Raw genomic sequence first — 17,387 nt, 5'->3', positions numbered from 1 at the left:
CACATATCTGTATATTCTGTGTGATGATTCCTGGTTACTGCTTGTACTCTATCCAAATTGTCACTGTTATTGCTATAACATTCCTGATTTCACATGATTATAGAATAATAATGTTTATTTATTCAGAACATTTGATATGGTTCTCTAGACTGCTTGCAATAACAATTGAATTTTGTTTTTAATGTAACTATAAATTGTGAATAAAACGGAACTTTTTTCTTGAAACTCTCTTAATTGAAATAAATGAAAGAATTGAATAGAAAATACAGGATAAGAACTTTATTCAAAAGTTTGCTTTTTAAAAAACTTTGGTGATTATGTTAGACCCCATCAATGAACGCAGATATAACATCAGAATGATTGTGTCAGATATGAATTTTGAGAAATATAAAATTAACTTTTAATGACTCTAATGTATTTAATCACATAATGTTTCCAAAACACTGCATAAGTTCAGCAGAGCTGAAACTGTTTTGCTGCTGATTTTCGTTTGTAGTAATGCATCTGTCTTCTGTATCCAGCAACAATCAGCGTTGATGGATTCAGACTGTCATGATACTGTTTTTCCTTTGTGGCAATGTCCAGGTGAAACTTTTCACTAGGGTCCCCAAACTTTTTACACAGGAGGCCAGTTCACTGTCCCTCAAACTGTTGGAGGGCCGGACTATTAAAAAAAAACTATGAACAAATCCCTATGCACATTGCACATACCTTATTTTAAAGTAAAAAACAAAATGGGAACATACTATTTAGAGGGGGGGAAGAAGTCTGAAATTCATATATGTTTATGTTTTGTTTTTAATTTTCTTTTGTTAACATCTGATTGGCTATACAAAGTTTTCTTGGTTTATAGAAAAATGTATAAAGAAAGAAGGAAGGAAGCACTTTGGCATAATGGTTAATAAGTTAGAAATATAATTGGTGTTGTACTTTTTGAAGGAACATTAGGGAGGGAATTTAATTAAAAGAAAAGTATGTACCTGGATGACAACATTAGAAAAACAAACTTTTGCAACTTTTTTGATGATTGATATTAGTTACTAACAAAATATCACATTTTATTCATGGAAAATTAGATAGTACACTGTATTGTTTGAATGTATGTTGAGAAAAAAAAAGTTAAAAAATTTACACCCTCCCCCCAAAAAGTCCTTCCTTCCATTCATTTCATTCTTCCTTACTTCCTTGTTCCCTCCATTTCTTCTTCCTCCCTTCTTTCCTTCCGTCCTTCCTTTTCCCTCCATTTCTCCTTCCTTCCTTCCTTCTCTACCTCCTTCCTTCCTCTCCTTTTCTCTCTCTCTCTCTCTCTTTCTCTCTCTCTCTCTCTGTTACTCTCTTTCTCTCTCTTGCTCTCTTTCTTTCTCTCTCTTTCTCTCTTTCTCTCTTGCTTTCTTTTTCTCTCTCTCTTGCTTTCTTTCTCTCTCTTTCTCTCTCTCACTCTCTTGCTCTCTCTCTTCCTCCCTCCATTTCTGTCTCCCCCTCTCTCCCCCTTCCTTCCCTCCCTCATTCCTTCCTCTCCATTTCTCTTTCCCTCCCTCTTTCCCCCTTCTCTTTCTCTTTTCTTTCTTTCTCTCTACTTCTCTCTCTCTCTTTTTCCCTCTTTCACCCTCCCTCTTCTCTCCCCATGGAGGACTCGCCTGACAAGCCTCCACCCTCTGACCCTGGACTCCCATTTAATCCCTATTCAGAAAACGGGAGCCGGCAACTCAAAGAGGAGGAGGAGGCAGGTTTGTGCATGTATGTGTGCTTGTGTTGTGCCCGGCTCGGCTTTCAGCAGGCCTTCTTTTACTTCGGGTGAGATGAGATCAAGGGGGACGTTCTCGCCGCTGTAGCTGCATGGCCAGTTCTTGGAGAAGATTGAAGGCAAAGTGGATAAAGAAAAGACCTGGTCATGGCTTACAAGTGGAACACTCAAAAAGGAGACGGACTAATACTGGCGGCACAAGAACAGGCCACAAGAACAAATGCTGTTAAAGCCAGAATTGAAAAATCAACAGACGATCCAAAGTGCAGACTGTAAAGAAACAGATGAAACAATCGATTACATACTCAGCTGCTGCAAAAAGATCGCACAGACTGACTACAAGCATAGACATGATGCTGTGGCACAGATGATCCACTGGAACTTGTGCCAGAACTACCATTTACCAGTGGCAAAGAACTGGTGGGATCATAAGCCCGAAAAAGTGGTAGAAAATGAGCAAGCAAAACTACTTTGGGAATTCCGACTTCAGACTGACCGAATTCTGAAGTATAACACACCAGACATCCTGATTGTGGAGAAAAAGAAAGTATGGATCATCGACATCGCAATCCCAGGGGACAGCAGAATTGAGGAGAAGCAGCCAGAGAAATTGGTGAAATATGAAGATTTAAAAATCGAGCTGCAACGACTCTGGTATAAGCCAGTGAAAGTGATCCCAGTGGTACTTGGCACGCTGGACGCAGTGCAAAAGGATCTTAGCGGACACTTGAAAGCCATCGGAATTGACAAAATCTCCATCTGTCAATTGCAAAAGGCCGCTTTACTGGGATCGGCAAACATAATTCACCACTACATCACGCAGTGCTAGGTGCTTGGGAAGTGCCCGACTGGTGATGAAATACGAAATCCAGCATAGTGATCTCGTTTGCTGTGTTGTATTGAAATAATAATAATAATAATAATAATAATAATAATAATAATAATAATAATAGCATTTACATCTATAGGAGTACAAAGAAATAAATTATTATTATTATTATTATTATTATTATTATTATTATTATTAATAATTAGATTTGTATGCCGCCCCTCTTTGAGGACTCATAAATATTCCATGTTTCCTCCCATTCTATTAAATGAATGTTACGACCTACAGTTTTGGCCCATGGAAGCATGGGTCCTTTTACTATTTCTTCTGGGTAATCATTTTCCAGGAGATAATTGTATATCATCATTATATATTTCCTGTCTGGTCCTATAAAAATTTTATCTAGTCGATTAAAGGATTTTTCTATGCCTACCCCACTTATGTCCTAGTTGTATCTGGATCTAATTTGGGTATAGGTCCACCAGTCCATTTTTTTATATTGAATTTCTAGTTCTTCTCTGGATTTTAAACGTCCATCTGGGTATAGTATATCTTTATAGATCAACGATTTTGTCGGATCAACTAGGTTGGGGTAGATGATGGCCTCCATTGTAGAGAGCCAGAGGGGAATTATGATTTAATATTTCCTCTTAATTTCTTGCCATGTTCTTAATAGGGATTTTCTAATTAAATGTTTGTTGAATATATTTTGTGTTTTATTTTCATCCTTCCACAAGTGGGCATGCCATTCTATTTGTAAGTTGTGGCCTTCAAGTGTTAATAATCTTTTGTTCCGAAGTTTGATCCAATCTTTAATCCATATTAAAGACGGGGTAACATAGTAACATTTAAAATCAGGAAGACCTAGTCCCCCTTTTCGTTTGTTATCTTGAACATATTTTAGTTTCATTCTCGGTTTAGTCTTTTGCCATACAAATTTTGAGATGATATTTTTCAATTCCCTAAAATATTTTGAATCTAAATATATGGGGGCTATTTGGAACAGATACAAATATTTTGGGAGAATATTCATTCTTATTGTGGCGATTCTTCCAAGAAAGAATAATTGTAAATAATTGTAAGGGTTTTTTTTGTTTCTTGACCTAATTTATTGTAGTTATCTCTTAATAAATGACACCTTGTTTGTTATGAGTAATCCCAAATATTTAATCTTTTTTGTTATTTGCAAATCCAAAATATTTTCCAATTCTTTTTCATTTTTTGGAATCATATTTTTGGTCATAATTTTAGTTTTTTTGTTTATTAATTTTTAGCCCAGAAAACTCCCCAAATTTCTCTATTTCCCTAAGTAACTTTGTACCTGATTCTAATGGATCTTTTAAAAAACATACCATGTCATCTGCATATACCTGAACTTTATATTCTAGATCTTTAATTCTAATACCCTTTATCTCATTGTTATTCCTTATTTTATTTAACAGTATTTCTTGCACTGTTATAAAGAGTAGGGGTGATAATGGACATCCTTGGCGGACCCCTTTGTTAATAGAAAATTTGTCTGTCAAATCATTGTTTATCATCCCGCTGGCTGTTTGCAATGAAATATATATTTTGCATGATATTTTTAAAGTTGTTCCCAAAATCTAATTTTTGAATCAGTTCTAGAAGATATTGCCAGTTGACGTTATCGAAAGCCTTTTGTGCGTCCAAAAAGGCCAATGCTACTTTTTTCCCAGGATGTGCGTCGCAATATTCAAGATGTCTAAAACAGTTCTGGTACAATTTTTAATTTGGCGATATGGGAGAAAGCCATTTTGATCTTGATTTATAATTTTATTCAAAACTTTCTTTAATCTATCCGCAAAAAATGTCATTAGAATTTTATAATCTGCGTTTAATAATGATATGGGCCTATAATTTTGAATTTTATCTCTTTCTATCTCATTCTTTGGAATAATTATGATATAAGATTCTTTCCAGGTATCAGGTATTTCTGCTTTTTTAAATGTTTCGTTATATAGTTCAAGGGAGTATAGGTTCAAATATTTGATTTAGTTTTTTGTAAAATTCCCCCGGAAAACCATCTGGGCCCGGTGACTTGTTATTCTTCTGACTTTTTAATGCTTGTTGTAATTCCTGTATTGTTAACTTTTTGTTTTTTGCTTTCCTATCTTGTTCCTCTAATGATGGGAAGTTACTCTCTGATAGATAGTTTGTTATTTTCGTTATATCAACCTGTTCTTGCATATATAATTCTTTGTAATACTCGTAAATTATCTTTTTTTCTCCTGTTCAGTGGGTTGTAATGTGCCCTGCTTATCTTTTAGATGATGGATAATTTTGTCACTTTTTTCCTTTTAATTTTTTGGGACAACCATCTACTTGGCTTATTTGCTGATTTGAAATAAGTTTGTCTGGCTTGTCTTATATTTCTTGCATATTCTTGTTGATCAATAAGATTAACTCTATGTTTAGCATCCATCAGAGAATATAAAGTTTTCTTGTTTTGGGGTTCTTGCTGTAAAGATGTTTCTAAGTTTTAAATTTTGTTTAGGTTATTGTTATATTCTTTCTTTTTAAATTTTTTTGCTGTATTTATTTATTTATTTGATTTTTATGCTGCCCTTCTCCTTAGATATTTGATATATGTATGTATATTTTATATATTTTATATAAAATATATATCTTATATATTTAACATTATATATTAAATATATATATGATATTTTTATTCCTGTGATGTATGCCTTAAGAGTGTCCCATATTATAAGTGTTTTTGTAGGTTGTTTTTTATTTTCCACTAGAAATAATTCTTTCACTTTTAAAATCAAATCAATATAATTTTCAGCAGAGAGTAATTTCGTATTGAAAGTCCATCCTCTAAAACTTTTCTTTTCTCCTTGGAAAGTAATAAGAAGGAGTTATGATTAGTCCAGTGGTTTGGTTTGATTTTTACAGTTTTTATTTTATGGCAGAATCCTTTGTTGATCCATGCCATATCAATTCTTGAAAAGGAGTTGTGTGGTATAGAATGAAATGTAAATTGTTTAATTTCCAGATGTCTACTTCGTCATATGTCTATTAAATCTAGTTCTTCTGCCAACTTATTAAAGGTATCAGGGAGAGTGGGTCTCTTCGTTTTATGTTTCCCACCTACTCCATGATTTATTTTTGGGTTTATTATTCCATTGTAGTCCCCAATTACACAGATATTTTTCGGGTTTATATGGACCAATTTTTCATGCAAATTTTTGAAAAAGGTTTTTTGTTTTTGATTAGGGGCATAAATGTTAACTAATATCAATTTGTCTCCCATGAATTCAATTTCAGTTACTATGAATCTGCCTTTCGTATCTGAGTATTTCCTTAGGTTTTAATTCTTTTTTTAACATATGTGGCTACTCCTCTTTTCTTTTTATCGTCTAATGATGCAAATAGTTTACCTAGTTTTTGGGATTCTAACATTTTTCTATGGGTTTGTCTTATATGTATCTCTTAAATACAGACTATTTGGGCTTTTTGGATTAATAATTTTGAAAAAAAAATCTATGCTTCTAAGGGTTATTAAGTCCATTGATATTTATCGAGAATAATTTTATTTCATGTTGCATTTTAATCTAGAAAGAAAATAAAAGTTTGTTCAAACTTCTTTATTTGTTTACTGCTGCTGTTGTCCGAGATCTGGTTCTTGTTCCCTCTTCCCTTTCCTTGTTTGTCTCTTCCTCCGATTCTCTCCTCTCCTCTTCCCCTTCCTTGTTTACTTGTCTTGATTAGTAATCCTCATCTTTGCTTGACTCTATTCTGTCTCCACTTTCCAATTCTATCTCCAACCCAGCAACTTGCTCATAAACTTCTTGTGCTTGTTCTGTATTCTCTACTTTAATCCTCCTACCTTCTAGGATAATTATTATTCCCTCGGGTATAGTCCATCTAAAGTTAATTCCTTTTTTATTTAATAATTTAGCCAGTGATTTATAATCCCTTCTACCTTCCCAAATTCTCCTGGGAATTTGTTTCAGGATGTTACGTTCTGTACCCTTGTAGGTTAGTTTGCCTTCTCTGGATGCTGCGTAAACTTTATCTCTTTTTTTTTTTTCCTTGAGAATCTTAGGTGTACCTCACTGGGGAAATGATGCTTTCGAGCATAATTAGTTTGTATTCTGTACACCTCATCAATCTCGTTAATCACCTCTTCATGATTTTTTTGTAGAATACCTGCAACAATTGTGAGCCTGATTTCCCTTATATATTCCCCCCTCTGATTCTACTATATTTTGAAATCTTAAAAAGTAGACGGACCTCTCCATCTCGAGATGAATTAAGGAATTTTTGAGATCTTTATTGGTATCATTGAGTTTTTGATCTAGATAATCTATTTTTTTTTCATTCTGCTCAGTCCTTTTCTCTACTTTTATTATGTATAGTTCATTTTTTGTGTAGCAGCCTGAGTTGTTTCTAGTCGATTTTCCAGTCCAGCAATATCCGCTTTCAATTCTATGTGATTGCTGGTTATTAAGTCTTATAATTTCACCATCATCTCCTGCATCATATTCAGGGTGTTATTCATGTTTTGCATAAGGGTTGCACCGGTCTTTTCTTTTTCTGCCCCCAGCATCTCATCAATTTGCTGCTGAACTGCAAGAGAGGAAACACTTGTAGAGGTTGCTGCTGCTTATTTTTTGTTACCCTTCAGATGATAACTAGCCATCTGTCTTAGAATCTGATCTTGTTTTTTAAGTATTTTAAATATTCTGTTCCAAATAACCATATGAAAATTTCTGATCTGTTAGTTATAGGAATTAGTTTATATATCTGTATAAATGTATTAGTTCTCTAATGACAGATACCTTCTAATAATAAAAATAATTTAAATATCTAAATACATACAATTCCCGTTATTATATGATTTGCTATAAACTTACAATCTAATCCAGAAAAAGGGAGGGAGGGAAGAAAAGTAAGAGAGAGAAAAGGGAGAGCTAAAATAAAGGTATTACTTCTATTAGTACAATCAAAATCACAGTAATTTATTAATTAATAATTCTAAACATTTGATATTTAATTAACTATAGTAATAAATACAAGTCTAAATACTAAGCATTAGAATATAGATGTAAATATAAATATTAAATATAGATATAGATATAAATCCTATAAAATATGTTAGGTTTTTAAGTTTCTTAAGGCTTTTAACTATCCAGTACAATATGTATGTATATATTTTTAATAGAAATAAAGAAGAGAGAGTGAAAGGGGAAAAAAGGAAACAGGGAAAAAGTTAAGGGGAAAGAAAGAGAAAGAATCAGGAATAAATATGAGGGGAACAAGAAAAGTGTATTTAATTCAAAATTGATATACCCACTCTAATTAATCTTATAATTTCAATTAATCTTCCTATTTCGTTTGCTAGTTTGCTGGTTTTTTTGAATTTCTTTTAAGGATCAGTCCAGTTAAGTTCTCTTATCTGACTGTTGGAGAAAAAAAAAGTTCAAAAGGCTTTTCCTAGTTGGTGTTGCTTTAGTCTTTCTCTAATTATCAGTCTCTATGTTCTATAGTCTATGGTCTGTTGTCTCTATGATCTGTGATTTCTGTGGTCTATAGTCTCTGTGGTTTCTCTATGGTTTCTCTATGATTTCTTGAGGCGATGCTCTCATTGCGTCACTTCCAGATTGGTTTTGGGTCACTTGGTAAGGAAATAAAAGATGAAGAAGCCAAAACCGAAAATAAGCTAACAGTCTAAGGCACAATCAGAACCCAAAATCTCCACCAGCTACACACTAGGTCCCCCAACCTTCTGCTCTTGGCTCTTCACTGTATTCACAAACAAATTCTGTACGCCACCTCCTCGATCCCTGTTGCCTTTCTATATCGATCGCGGGGGGGGGGATTGGTGCTCCTCCAGATCTGCAGGGGGACTCGGCGTCTGTCAGCACGTCTATCTGAATCTTCTCTGACTGGCTCAGGGAGTCATGAAGTTTAGGTTCCAATTTGTCTTTCTCCTGGTTCACCACACTTCCCCTCTGATATAGTGATTAGTGGCCCGATAGCAATCCGCCAAGTAAAATAAACCAGAGGGAGATCACAATCCAATCTCAATCACAGTCAATCAGTCCCAAAGTTTGATCTGAGCTGCCCAATCAATCAAAGTAAATCCTCAGCTCATTCGGTCAAGTCAGATCCAACGACTAAATTCCTGGATTCTGAGGGAACAAGAAACATAATCATCCGGACCAGGTTTCTACACAACTCCTCTCAAAATGATCGGAGTGTTGTCTTTCTCACACCACTCACTATCGCCGCTTAAGTAGTGTTTGGGTCCCTTCTACCCATCACCTGGTCCGGTTTTCTTTCAGAATCCATCAGTTGTATCTATTATAGTTCTTTCAATTATTAGATTATTAAGTTATGTAAAATGTTCCAAAAATACAAAATACAAAACTTCACCTTACAGCTTACAATAAATGGGTTATCTGTCAATCTGGGTTGCTTCCTCTTTTCGTGGCTGTCAAAGCTTCGGGTCCGCCATGCTGATCAGCAGCAATGGACGCCTTTGAGTCCCAATAGAAAGGGTGCCCTTTGTGTCGGGGGGGGGGAGAAATGCCTTTAAACCACCAATGCCTGGTTGTCCCCTCTTTACCCGCTTCACCCTCCAGACTATCTGTTTCTCGAAGGATCTCAGAAAACAAAGGAAAAAGCAAGAGATCCCCTCCCTACAGCTGCTGTACTTCAAGCGGCCACTGGAAGTCAAAAAAATTCAATGAATTTAACTAGTTAACTGTTAACCAGTTCAAAAATGCTTAGATTTATCTCCAGGAAGATCCATTAATTATCTCCTGGCAAACAAATTTCCCCATGTTGTCATAGATAATAAAATAATAGGGTTGGAAAGGACCTCATAGGTCTTCTAGCTCCTTGCCCTAGGTAGGAGCTTTACAACATTCAAGTTAAAAGATAGACCAATCTATTTTTGAAAATATAAAATGCATTGATAAGGGAAAAAAACTTTTTGTATCATGCATTAAATTGATCACTTTTTAAAAAAAAATATACTAATTGCTAATTAGAATGTATGTATAATTTATGTTATTGTAAATGTATATAAAATACAATTTTAAGAATTTTGGATTAAGATACAAAAATGGATAATGGATATACTTTTTTAAAAAATATATTTTTATTGATTTTTAGCAAGTTTAATATACACACAACATAAAACAGTGCTTAGTGAAAAGTGTCCACTACCCCGACACACACACATACCCCACCACCAAATCGGGGGTGTTTCTTATATAACCCACTTTGACCCAAGAGCAATATATCTATTTAGATATTATAGAGTGATTCCAATTTATTTCTTGTAGCTTGGTCTCGGATTCTACTCGTCATATATCTTCTCACCTTGTCCCACTGTCCCATCAGTTGTCTCAATTCAGTCTCATTATCCAAATTTATCCTTTTATCCATCATTTCAAATTGAATATGGTCCACCATGTACCTATACCAATTTTGCATTGTCCATTTTGTCACATCCTTCCAACCCAAAACTATTACTGCCTGAGTGCTTTCTATTGCTGCTTGTTTTATTTCTCTAAATTCTCCAATCGCATTACTTTTAACTAATACTGCCATTTCCTTAGTGATTGTCCATTGTATATTTAACATTCTATTAATGTCCTCTTTCACTTTTTGCCAAAACTCCTGCACTATGGGGCATTCCCAAATCATATGCATAAATACTCCTTTATCTTGACACCCGTGCCAACAATTACCCCTGACCTTCTGCTGGAAGTCTGCGAGTTGAACGGGAGTATAATACCACTTATGTAATATTTTCCTTCTCATTTCCCCAATTCTTAATTTTCCTTATATTTTCTACTGTATTTTCCATCTCTTGTACCTCTACTTGCATCTCATTTTGCCACCATTTAGTCAATCCTTTAATTGTGTCCCCATCTGACTGCACTAACAACTTATATATATTGGTTGCTTGCACCTTTATACCCTCACTTTTTTCTCTTATTATTTTCTCTAACCCTGTCTCCTCCCTCAATACTACTTCTTTATTCTCCCTTTCATTGTGATATTTACATATTGCATTTATTTGTAGCCATCTTTCCTTACCTAACCATCATTCTATATGATTTCTACTTGGCCTGCCATCCTTCTCATATAACTGTTCTGTCTTAGTTTCCCTCTTCCCTTCAACTCTCCTATAACCCTATTCAAATTTGTTTCATTATCTCTATTTATTACATAAAGCGATGACAGTTTAGATTTATATAATCCTGTTTTTCCCTGCCATTTTTTCCAAATTTCCATAGTCCTTTTCATGGGACCTATTAATTTACTTAAGTTGCTCCTATTCCACTTTGTAAAAATTAATTTTATATCCTTCATCCCCTTTATCTGTTTTTTCAATTTCACCCATTTGTTTTCACATAGTTGCAACTCCATTAACCTTTCCATTTGAAAAGCTTCCCTATACAGCTCCAAACAAGGAACTCCCCATCCTCCCTCTTTTTCATTCACAATTAACCACTTTTTCCTTATTCTTGGTCTCCTATCTTCTTCAATCCAGGAATTAAGTTTTTGTCCCACTCTTTAAACTTAAATGTTGATAGCCCCCCTGACAACACCTGAAATAGGCATATCATTTTGGGAACTATCATCATTTTTAAAGCTCTTATTTTAGAGATTCTCCTTAGCCTTTTCTCTTTCCAGCTCCTCATCTGTTTCAACATTTTTCTCCATATTAATCTATAATTCACCTCCTCAATTTTTGCTGGGTTTCTCAATAACCAAATTCCCAAATATTTAATTTTTTTAGTCCTAATTTCAACCCTGATTCTTTCCTAATTTCCATCTGCTCTCTTGGACCTGTATTTAAACACATAATCTCTGATTTTTCCATATTAACAGTCCCGATTCCTGTTTAAACTCTTGTAAAATAATTCTTACACCTTTAATAATCTTCCTCGGGATCTGGGTCAATATAATTTCATCATCTGCAAATAAGTTTAATTTCATTTCTAATTCCCCTACTCCCCATTTGGGGCATAAATTACTGCTAATGTCAACTTCTTTTGATTAATTTTCCTTTAACAAATAACCACCTTCCTTCTCTATCTTTCTGAACTCCCAACCTCTTTGAAAGGAACCCTCTGATGAATAAGAATTGCCGTACCTCTACTATTTTGCGTTCCTCTAGATTCATATACCCATTTCCAATTTCTATCATTAATCAATTTATTCCTTCCTCCCTGTCTTTTAGGTGTTTCTGTCAAAATCATAATATCCACCTTATGTTGCTTAGCGATCCTTAATATCCTAAAACTTTCAAATCTGATCCCAAACCATTCACATTTAAAACCATTATCTTAAACTCAATCATAATATACCAAAATAACCCTTCCCCCCTCTTGTTTTGCCCTTGGTTTAGTTTTTTTCCCCTTCCTTACCCCTGTCATGCCTCCCCCTGTGCTCCCCCCACCAAAAGGGGGGAAGACAAGAAAAACCCTTGTCCAATTATGAGGCACATTCTCTTGATTGCGTTCCCACACTACTGAGCTCCACTTTCAACCACTTTTAATTGTAATAAAAGAGAAATATTCCCCTCCCACCCTCCCTTCTCCTTTAGAAGGAAAAGATAATGGATATACTTAAAATTAAAGTAAACAGAAGACCCGAAGAGTTCCTCTTAGGAATTATAGATCAGAAATTAGATAAAGATAATTACTATTTAATGATACATATATTGACAGCAACTAGAATGGAGGTAGCTCAATGTTGGAAGCAACCTAACTTACTAGATGACTCACTGATCTTTAAAACAATTATGGATTGCGCAGAAGCAGACGTGTTAACCCTTAAATTAAAAAATAAAGAAGACTCCGTTTATTATAAAAACTGGAATTCTTTTTACGATTGGTTCAAGAGAAGGAAAGAAAGTTTAAATTAAAACATGACAATAACAATTCATTTTTCTTTCATTGGTATAACAAATCTGGTACGATATGTGTATAATAGATATATGGAAATAAAGATCTTTAAGAAATTAAATACTCAATAAAGAGTGCATAGAAGGCGGCTAGGAAATAAATTACTATAGATAGAATATGGATTACCAAAATGATTGATAGTGGATACCGGCTGTATTTACCAGAACATGAAATATTTAACAATAGAAGGAATTACATTTTCCTTCCTCACATGATGATGTAAATTATACATTGATTGTTATATGTTATGGTGTCGTTGTTGTTTTCTTTTTTGTATTTTGTAAATATGTTTGTCTATTTTTGGTTGTTATGTTTTTAAAGAATTTAAATAAAAACTATTTTCAAATAAAATAAAATTTTAATATGATTTAATTTTTAAAAAATATATTGACAATTTACTCAATATAGAAAAATGTATTTTTAATGCTCTAAAGTGTTGATTGTTGATTGTAATTTTTGTTTTGCTAGACCTTTTTTTTGTAACTTACTGGAGCAGCTGAACTATGGTATCTGGTGATATGGATAGCTCATTGTTTTTTAGGTTGTACATTTTCAACAGCTGCCTAAGGATGAAAAAGAAATAATGATTCCTGTTCTAACTTCCAAAAAAGCAAGTGAATTACCAGTCAATGAAATAGCAAGCATTCTTCAGGTAAATAACAACGTGAATATATAAGAGCATTTTCTTAACATTCTTGAGTATTTGTTAAGTTCATATGTCTGATCAGTTAATGATTTGTTAGTTAGTCTATTTCTTTATGATGTTCAAATAGTACTTTGGTTTGCTAAAAATTGTTAAAGATTATATCTTTATAGTTGATTGGTAAATACTGATTTGTACATTTAGATTAAACTTTAAATTTATAAACAAAGCAGATCTATTTTGAGTTTTTATGAGAAGTGGTTTTAGTCTTACTAGAAGAATTTTGCTTGATATAGAGATTTGTTCAGCTTGACATAGAGATTTGATACTGTCGATCTATAACTATAGTTAGTTTGGACTGTTGAAACTATCTAGGAATGGAAAGGCCTGGTTTATGAAATGGAATAATTTGCTGCCACTGACTTGCCACAGCTGTCTTGCCATGGCTGACTTGCCTTAGCCAACTTGGAAAAATTCAACGAGGGACAAATGAATTACACCCAGCCTTGAGGACCATACTGGATATCGATAATAGAGACGTTGACACACCCAAGTAGAATAGATTGGAACTACATTCCGAAATACAATGATATTTTATTGAAGACAAATAAAATTTAAATCTGCAACAGCATTATAGAATGAAGGCATAAAAATAGATTGGTATATGAATATATAGTTACAAGCAAGATATGAAAAAGATGGAATTAATTTGGTAATAACAAAACTGGATGAAATTTTACTGAGACTAGATGAAAAGCTAATAAATAAATTGTATAATTGTTGTTCATTGAAGTGAAAGAGACAATGATAAAATGGATGAGGTACATAGGACATACAATAGAGATGAATATGTGGGCAGCATCTATGAGAAAGGAACTATAAAACGATGATGGCAACAGCATTTAAAGATGTTTTATAGATGACATATGTCTCCAGAAAGATTAGCAAAAATGTTTAAGAATAAATCAATGAAATGCTGGAAGTGTAATCTTACACCTAGCTCCCTTTATCATATGTAGTGGACTTGCACAGAAACAAAAAAAAAATTAGATAGAGGTCCAAATATAGATTGAGAAGATATTAAAGCAAATTATTGATTTAAAACCTGAAATATTCTTGTTAGGCATCTTGGGAGAAAAAATTAATAAAGAAGAAATATATTTAATAGTACACATAGTGATTGCTGCTAGAATTGTGTATACACACAAAATTGGAAGTTGGATGGAATATCTACAGAAATAGAAGTACTAAGGAAGATTATGGACTGTGCAGAAATGAAAAGACTTACAGTGAAGATTAAAGACAAAGGAGACTTGCAATGTATCTTCCAAATACTTGGACTTTTACCTGGAACAATATATGCATCTTTATTGTTGCATATATTGTTGATCCAGGATCATATTCTTCCTATAAGACTAGAGAGGTGCAATATATTCAGATTTTATAGTGATATATAACTTTAGGAATTCTCGGGTTATGATCACTTGTTCAGTAACCATTCAAAATTATAATGACACTATAGGAGGGAGACCAGTCTTAAAGTTGCAGCCATTACAAGATCATGTGATCACTATTTGTTATTTTCCTCACAAACTTCCCATAAACAAAATCAATGACAATGCTATCAGGAGGATGTAAGTCATTCCTATTTTTGCCACTTTTCCTTTTCAAGGAGCCCTCAGGTGGCCTGTAAATGTCATACCCTGTAGTACAGAAATGTCAATCTCTATTTCATTGAGGGCCAGATCAGCATTGTGATTGTCCTTTGGGGGCTGGGCAGGGGATGAGGAAGGGTGTGGATTCTTAAAGTACACAATTGTGAAACAAGATTAGATAAAAGGGTTTTACCCAGGTACAGTATTCACATAATATGGCTTATATGGGATTTTACTGTTTGATTGTACAGAAAGAAAAATTCACATGAGTATGTAAATTAAATACATCTCTTAAAATATCTATCTATCTATCTATCTATCTATCTATCTATCTATCTATCTATCTATCTATCTAATCTATCTATCTATCGTAGGCTAATATTCAGAATGGCTTGAAAAATTGTGAAGTTTGCCATAGAAGGGCATTTCATGGTTGGAATGAATTTGATATTACTGAAGATGAACCACTATGGAAAAAATATATGTCTCAGGTAAGATCCAATAACACTTTTATTATTTTAAGTACCCAAATGAATTACACTACCTTCATGCAAGCTAAGAAATGATGGGATCAAAATCAGCTAATGGTGTGGTAGTAAGATGGTGGTAAATAGAGAAATGTATTCCAGTTGATTTAATCTTCCAAACTTTCCACCCACTACTCAGATTACTTTAGGATTGGATTCTTTAAATTTTTCTTCTCTTCATTCAAAACTTATTTACCATACATACTTGAGTATAGGGTGAGTTTTTCAAAACCAAAAATGCGCTGAAAAATCTGACCTCAGCTTATATTCAAGTTACGGACAGCACTCGGGCACTGCAATGGCCCGAGCGCCGGCAGCAGGAGTAGGCTGGACCCACCAGGGCATGGGACCATTCTTCTGATGGAAATGAAGCTGTGTGCAGCTTCAGCTGACCGGTGGCAGTCACTTCCGGGATTATCAGTCTTGGCTCTCCTTATTTTCCTTGCGCTGCTGCATCTGCACTCCTCACTTTCTCTGTACTGAGAGAGCGGGTCCAGCAGTCACGTGAGTTGCTTGCTGTCCAATCCGTCGAGATCCGAGCCTAGTCTTTAAAAGGCCTGCTGGATCCGCCCCTTCCCCAGAATTCGCTCAGTCCTGCGATCCAGCAGGACTCGTGGTGGCTCGTTCCTCTCGCAAATCACCTTCCCTTCATCTTCTTTCTATCAGATAAGTAAAATTTATTATTGCCTTTTACTTTAGAGCTTGCCTTGGTTGTGTGCCAGCTTTACTGGGTTCGGTGCCGAGGGAGAAGCCGCGGCGCGGCTCCTGCAGGTTTTTTTGCAAACGCCCTGCTCACGCTGCTGCCGGATTGTATTTACTAGTAAATCTACTCGGCCAGGAGGTTTACTGGCAAGCTAAGGATTGATTTAAAAAGGAAAAAAAGGGCTTTTTTCCCTCCTGCGGAGTGGGACTGTAGCAAGCTTCCCTTGATTGTCCCCCGGACTTTAGACTCCCCTCCGTTTTTAAAATCTCGGAGCGGTTGATTTTGGCACGAAGGCCCTCAGCGCCCAGTAATTGTCGGCCCTTGCAGATCGCCCACGCGCGTCCCATCTGGTGCCAGTAAGTCCACCACTTGGCCCTGGAGTAAGCTTTGAGTCCCTCAGGGCTTTTCTCCCTGGCTAGGCCTCCAAACCAGTGTGCCTTGGTTTACTTTTTGATTAAGGTTAGCGAGGCCTGCCCAGTGTGCCTTGGTTTACTTTTTGATTAAGGTTAGCGAGGCCTGCCCTTCTGCACTCCCTGGCATGAACTCTGGTACCGACCAGATTGACTGTGAGTTGCAGACGCTCCTGGGCCTAGGAGCAGGGGCCCCTTCCTCTTGGGAACATTGCCCTAGAAGCTTCTCCCATCAGATTTTGGCTCAAGTCTTGTCCCTGTAATTTGTTCAGGCCAGGGCTCTGTTTCCCAAGAGAGGCACATCTAAAGGTCCCAGAGAGGTTAGGCCTACTGGTGATGAAATTGATAATATCCCCCAGGCCTCTTCCTCCTCTTCCTCGGGAGTCCCTGCAATGGCTAGACCCACCAGGGCTGAGAAGAGAAGGGACCTAGCCTTGCAGAGAATCCATGAAAAATCAGCTAAACGTTCAAAGGTGCAGGCCCAAGTGCACATTAGCCCTGACCCCCCAGAGGCTTCTAACCTGCCTCCCTCTGGGGTCCCTGTGCTCTCTCTGGATGAGCCAAACCTAAACAGACCCCAACTTAACTTATGGGGCTTAGGTCCAGAGGAGCCAGACATTATGGAAGATCTCTCTGAGCCAGACCCATCCCAGGCCTTCAGGGAATCTCTTTCTTTATCTGCAACCATTACTAATCTGCCTCCAGAGTTTCAGTCTATGTTTTCTGCCTCGTCTAAAGCCATTGATGCCAAGCTCTCGGATATCAATGTGCCTTCTCACTCTCATCCCCTTCCACGAGCCCCCCGGCCCGTGAGTTCCCTCTCATCCTACAGACTTCCAATTAATGAAGATTCGGATTCTTCCCAGGATGAGAATGAGGACATGGACGTAGAGGAAAATGATGACCCATTTCATCGC

General features: G+C 35.7%; 1 protein-coding gene across 6 annotated transcripts in view; it reads left to right on the top strand.

Moving 5' to 3' along the window:
* LOC139155651 (calcium-transporting ATPase type 2C member 1-like) overlaps positions 1–17,387 on the top strand; it is a 101,226-nt gene that overhangs the window by 31,765 nt on the left and 52,074 nt on the right. For all 6 annotated transcript variants that reach the window (XM_070730869.1, XM_070730867.1, XM_070730870.1 and 3 more), the window contains 2 exons: positions 13,074–13,184; positions 15,205–15,321. In XM_070730869.1, coding sequence (XP_070586970.1) covers positions 13,074–13,184; positions 15,205–15,321 — 228 coding nt within the window. The remainder of the gene's footprint in view (positions 1–13,073; positions 13,185–15,204; positions 15,322–17,387) is intronic.

This window comes from Erythrolamprus reginae, unplaced genomic scaffold (assembly GCF_031021105.1).
Source record: "Erythrolamprus reginae isolate rEryReg1 unplaced genomic scaffold, rEryReg1.hap1 H_39, whole genome shotgun sequence".
NCBI classification, from domain to species: Eukaryota; Metazoa; Chordata; class Lepidosauria; order Squamata; family Dipsadidae; genus Erythrolamprus; species Erythrolamprus reginae.
Note: the sequence above shows the minus strand (reverse complement) of the source record. Positions and strands in the feature narration are given on the sequence as shown.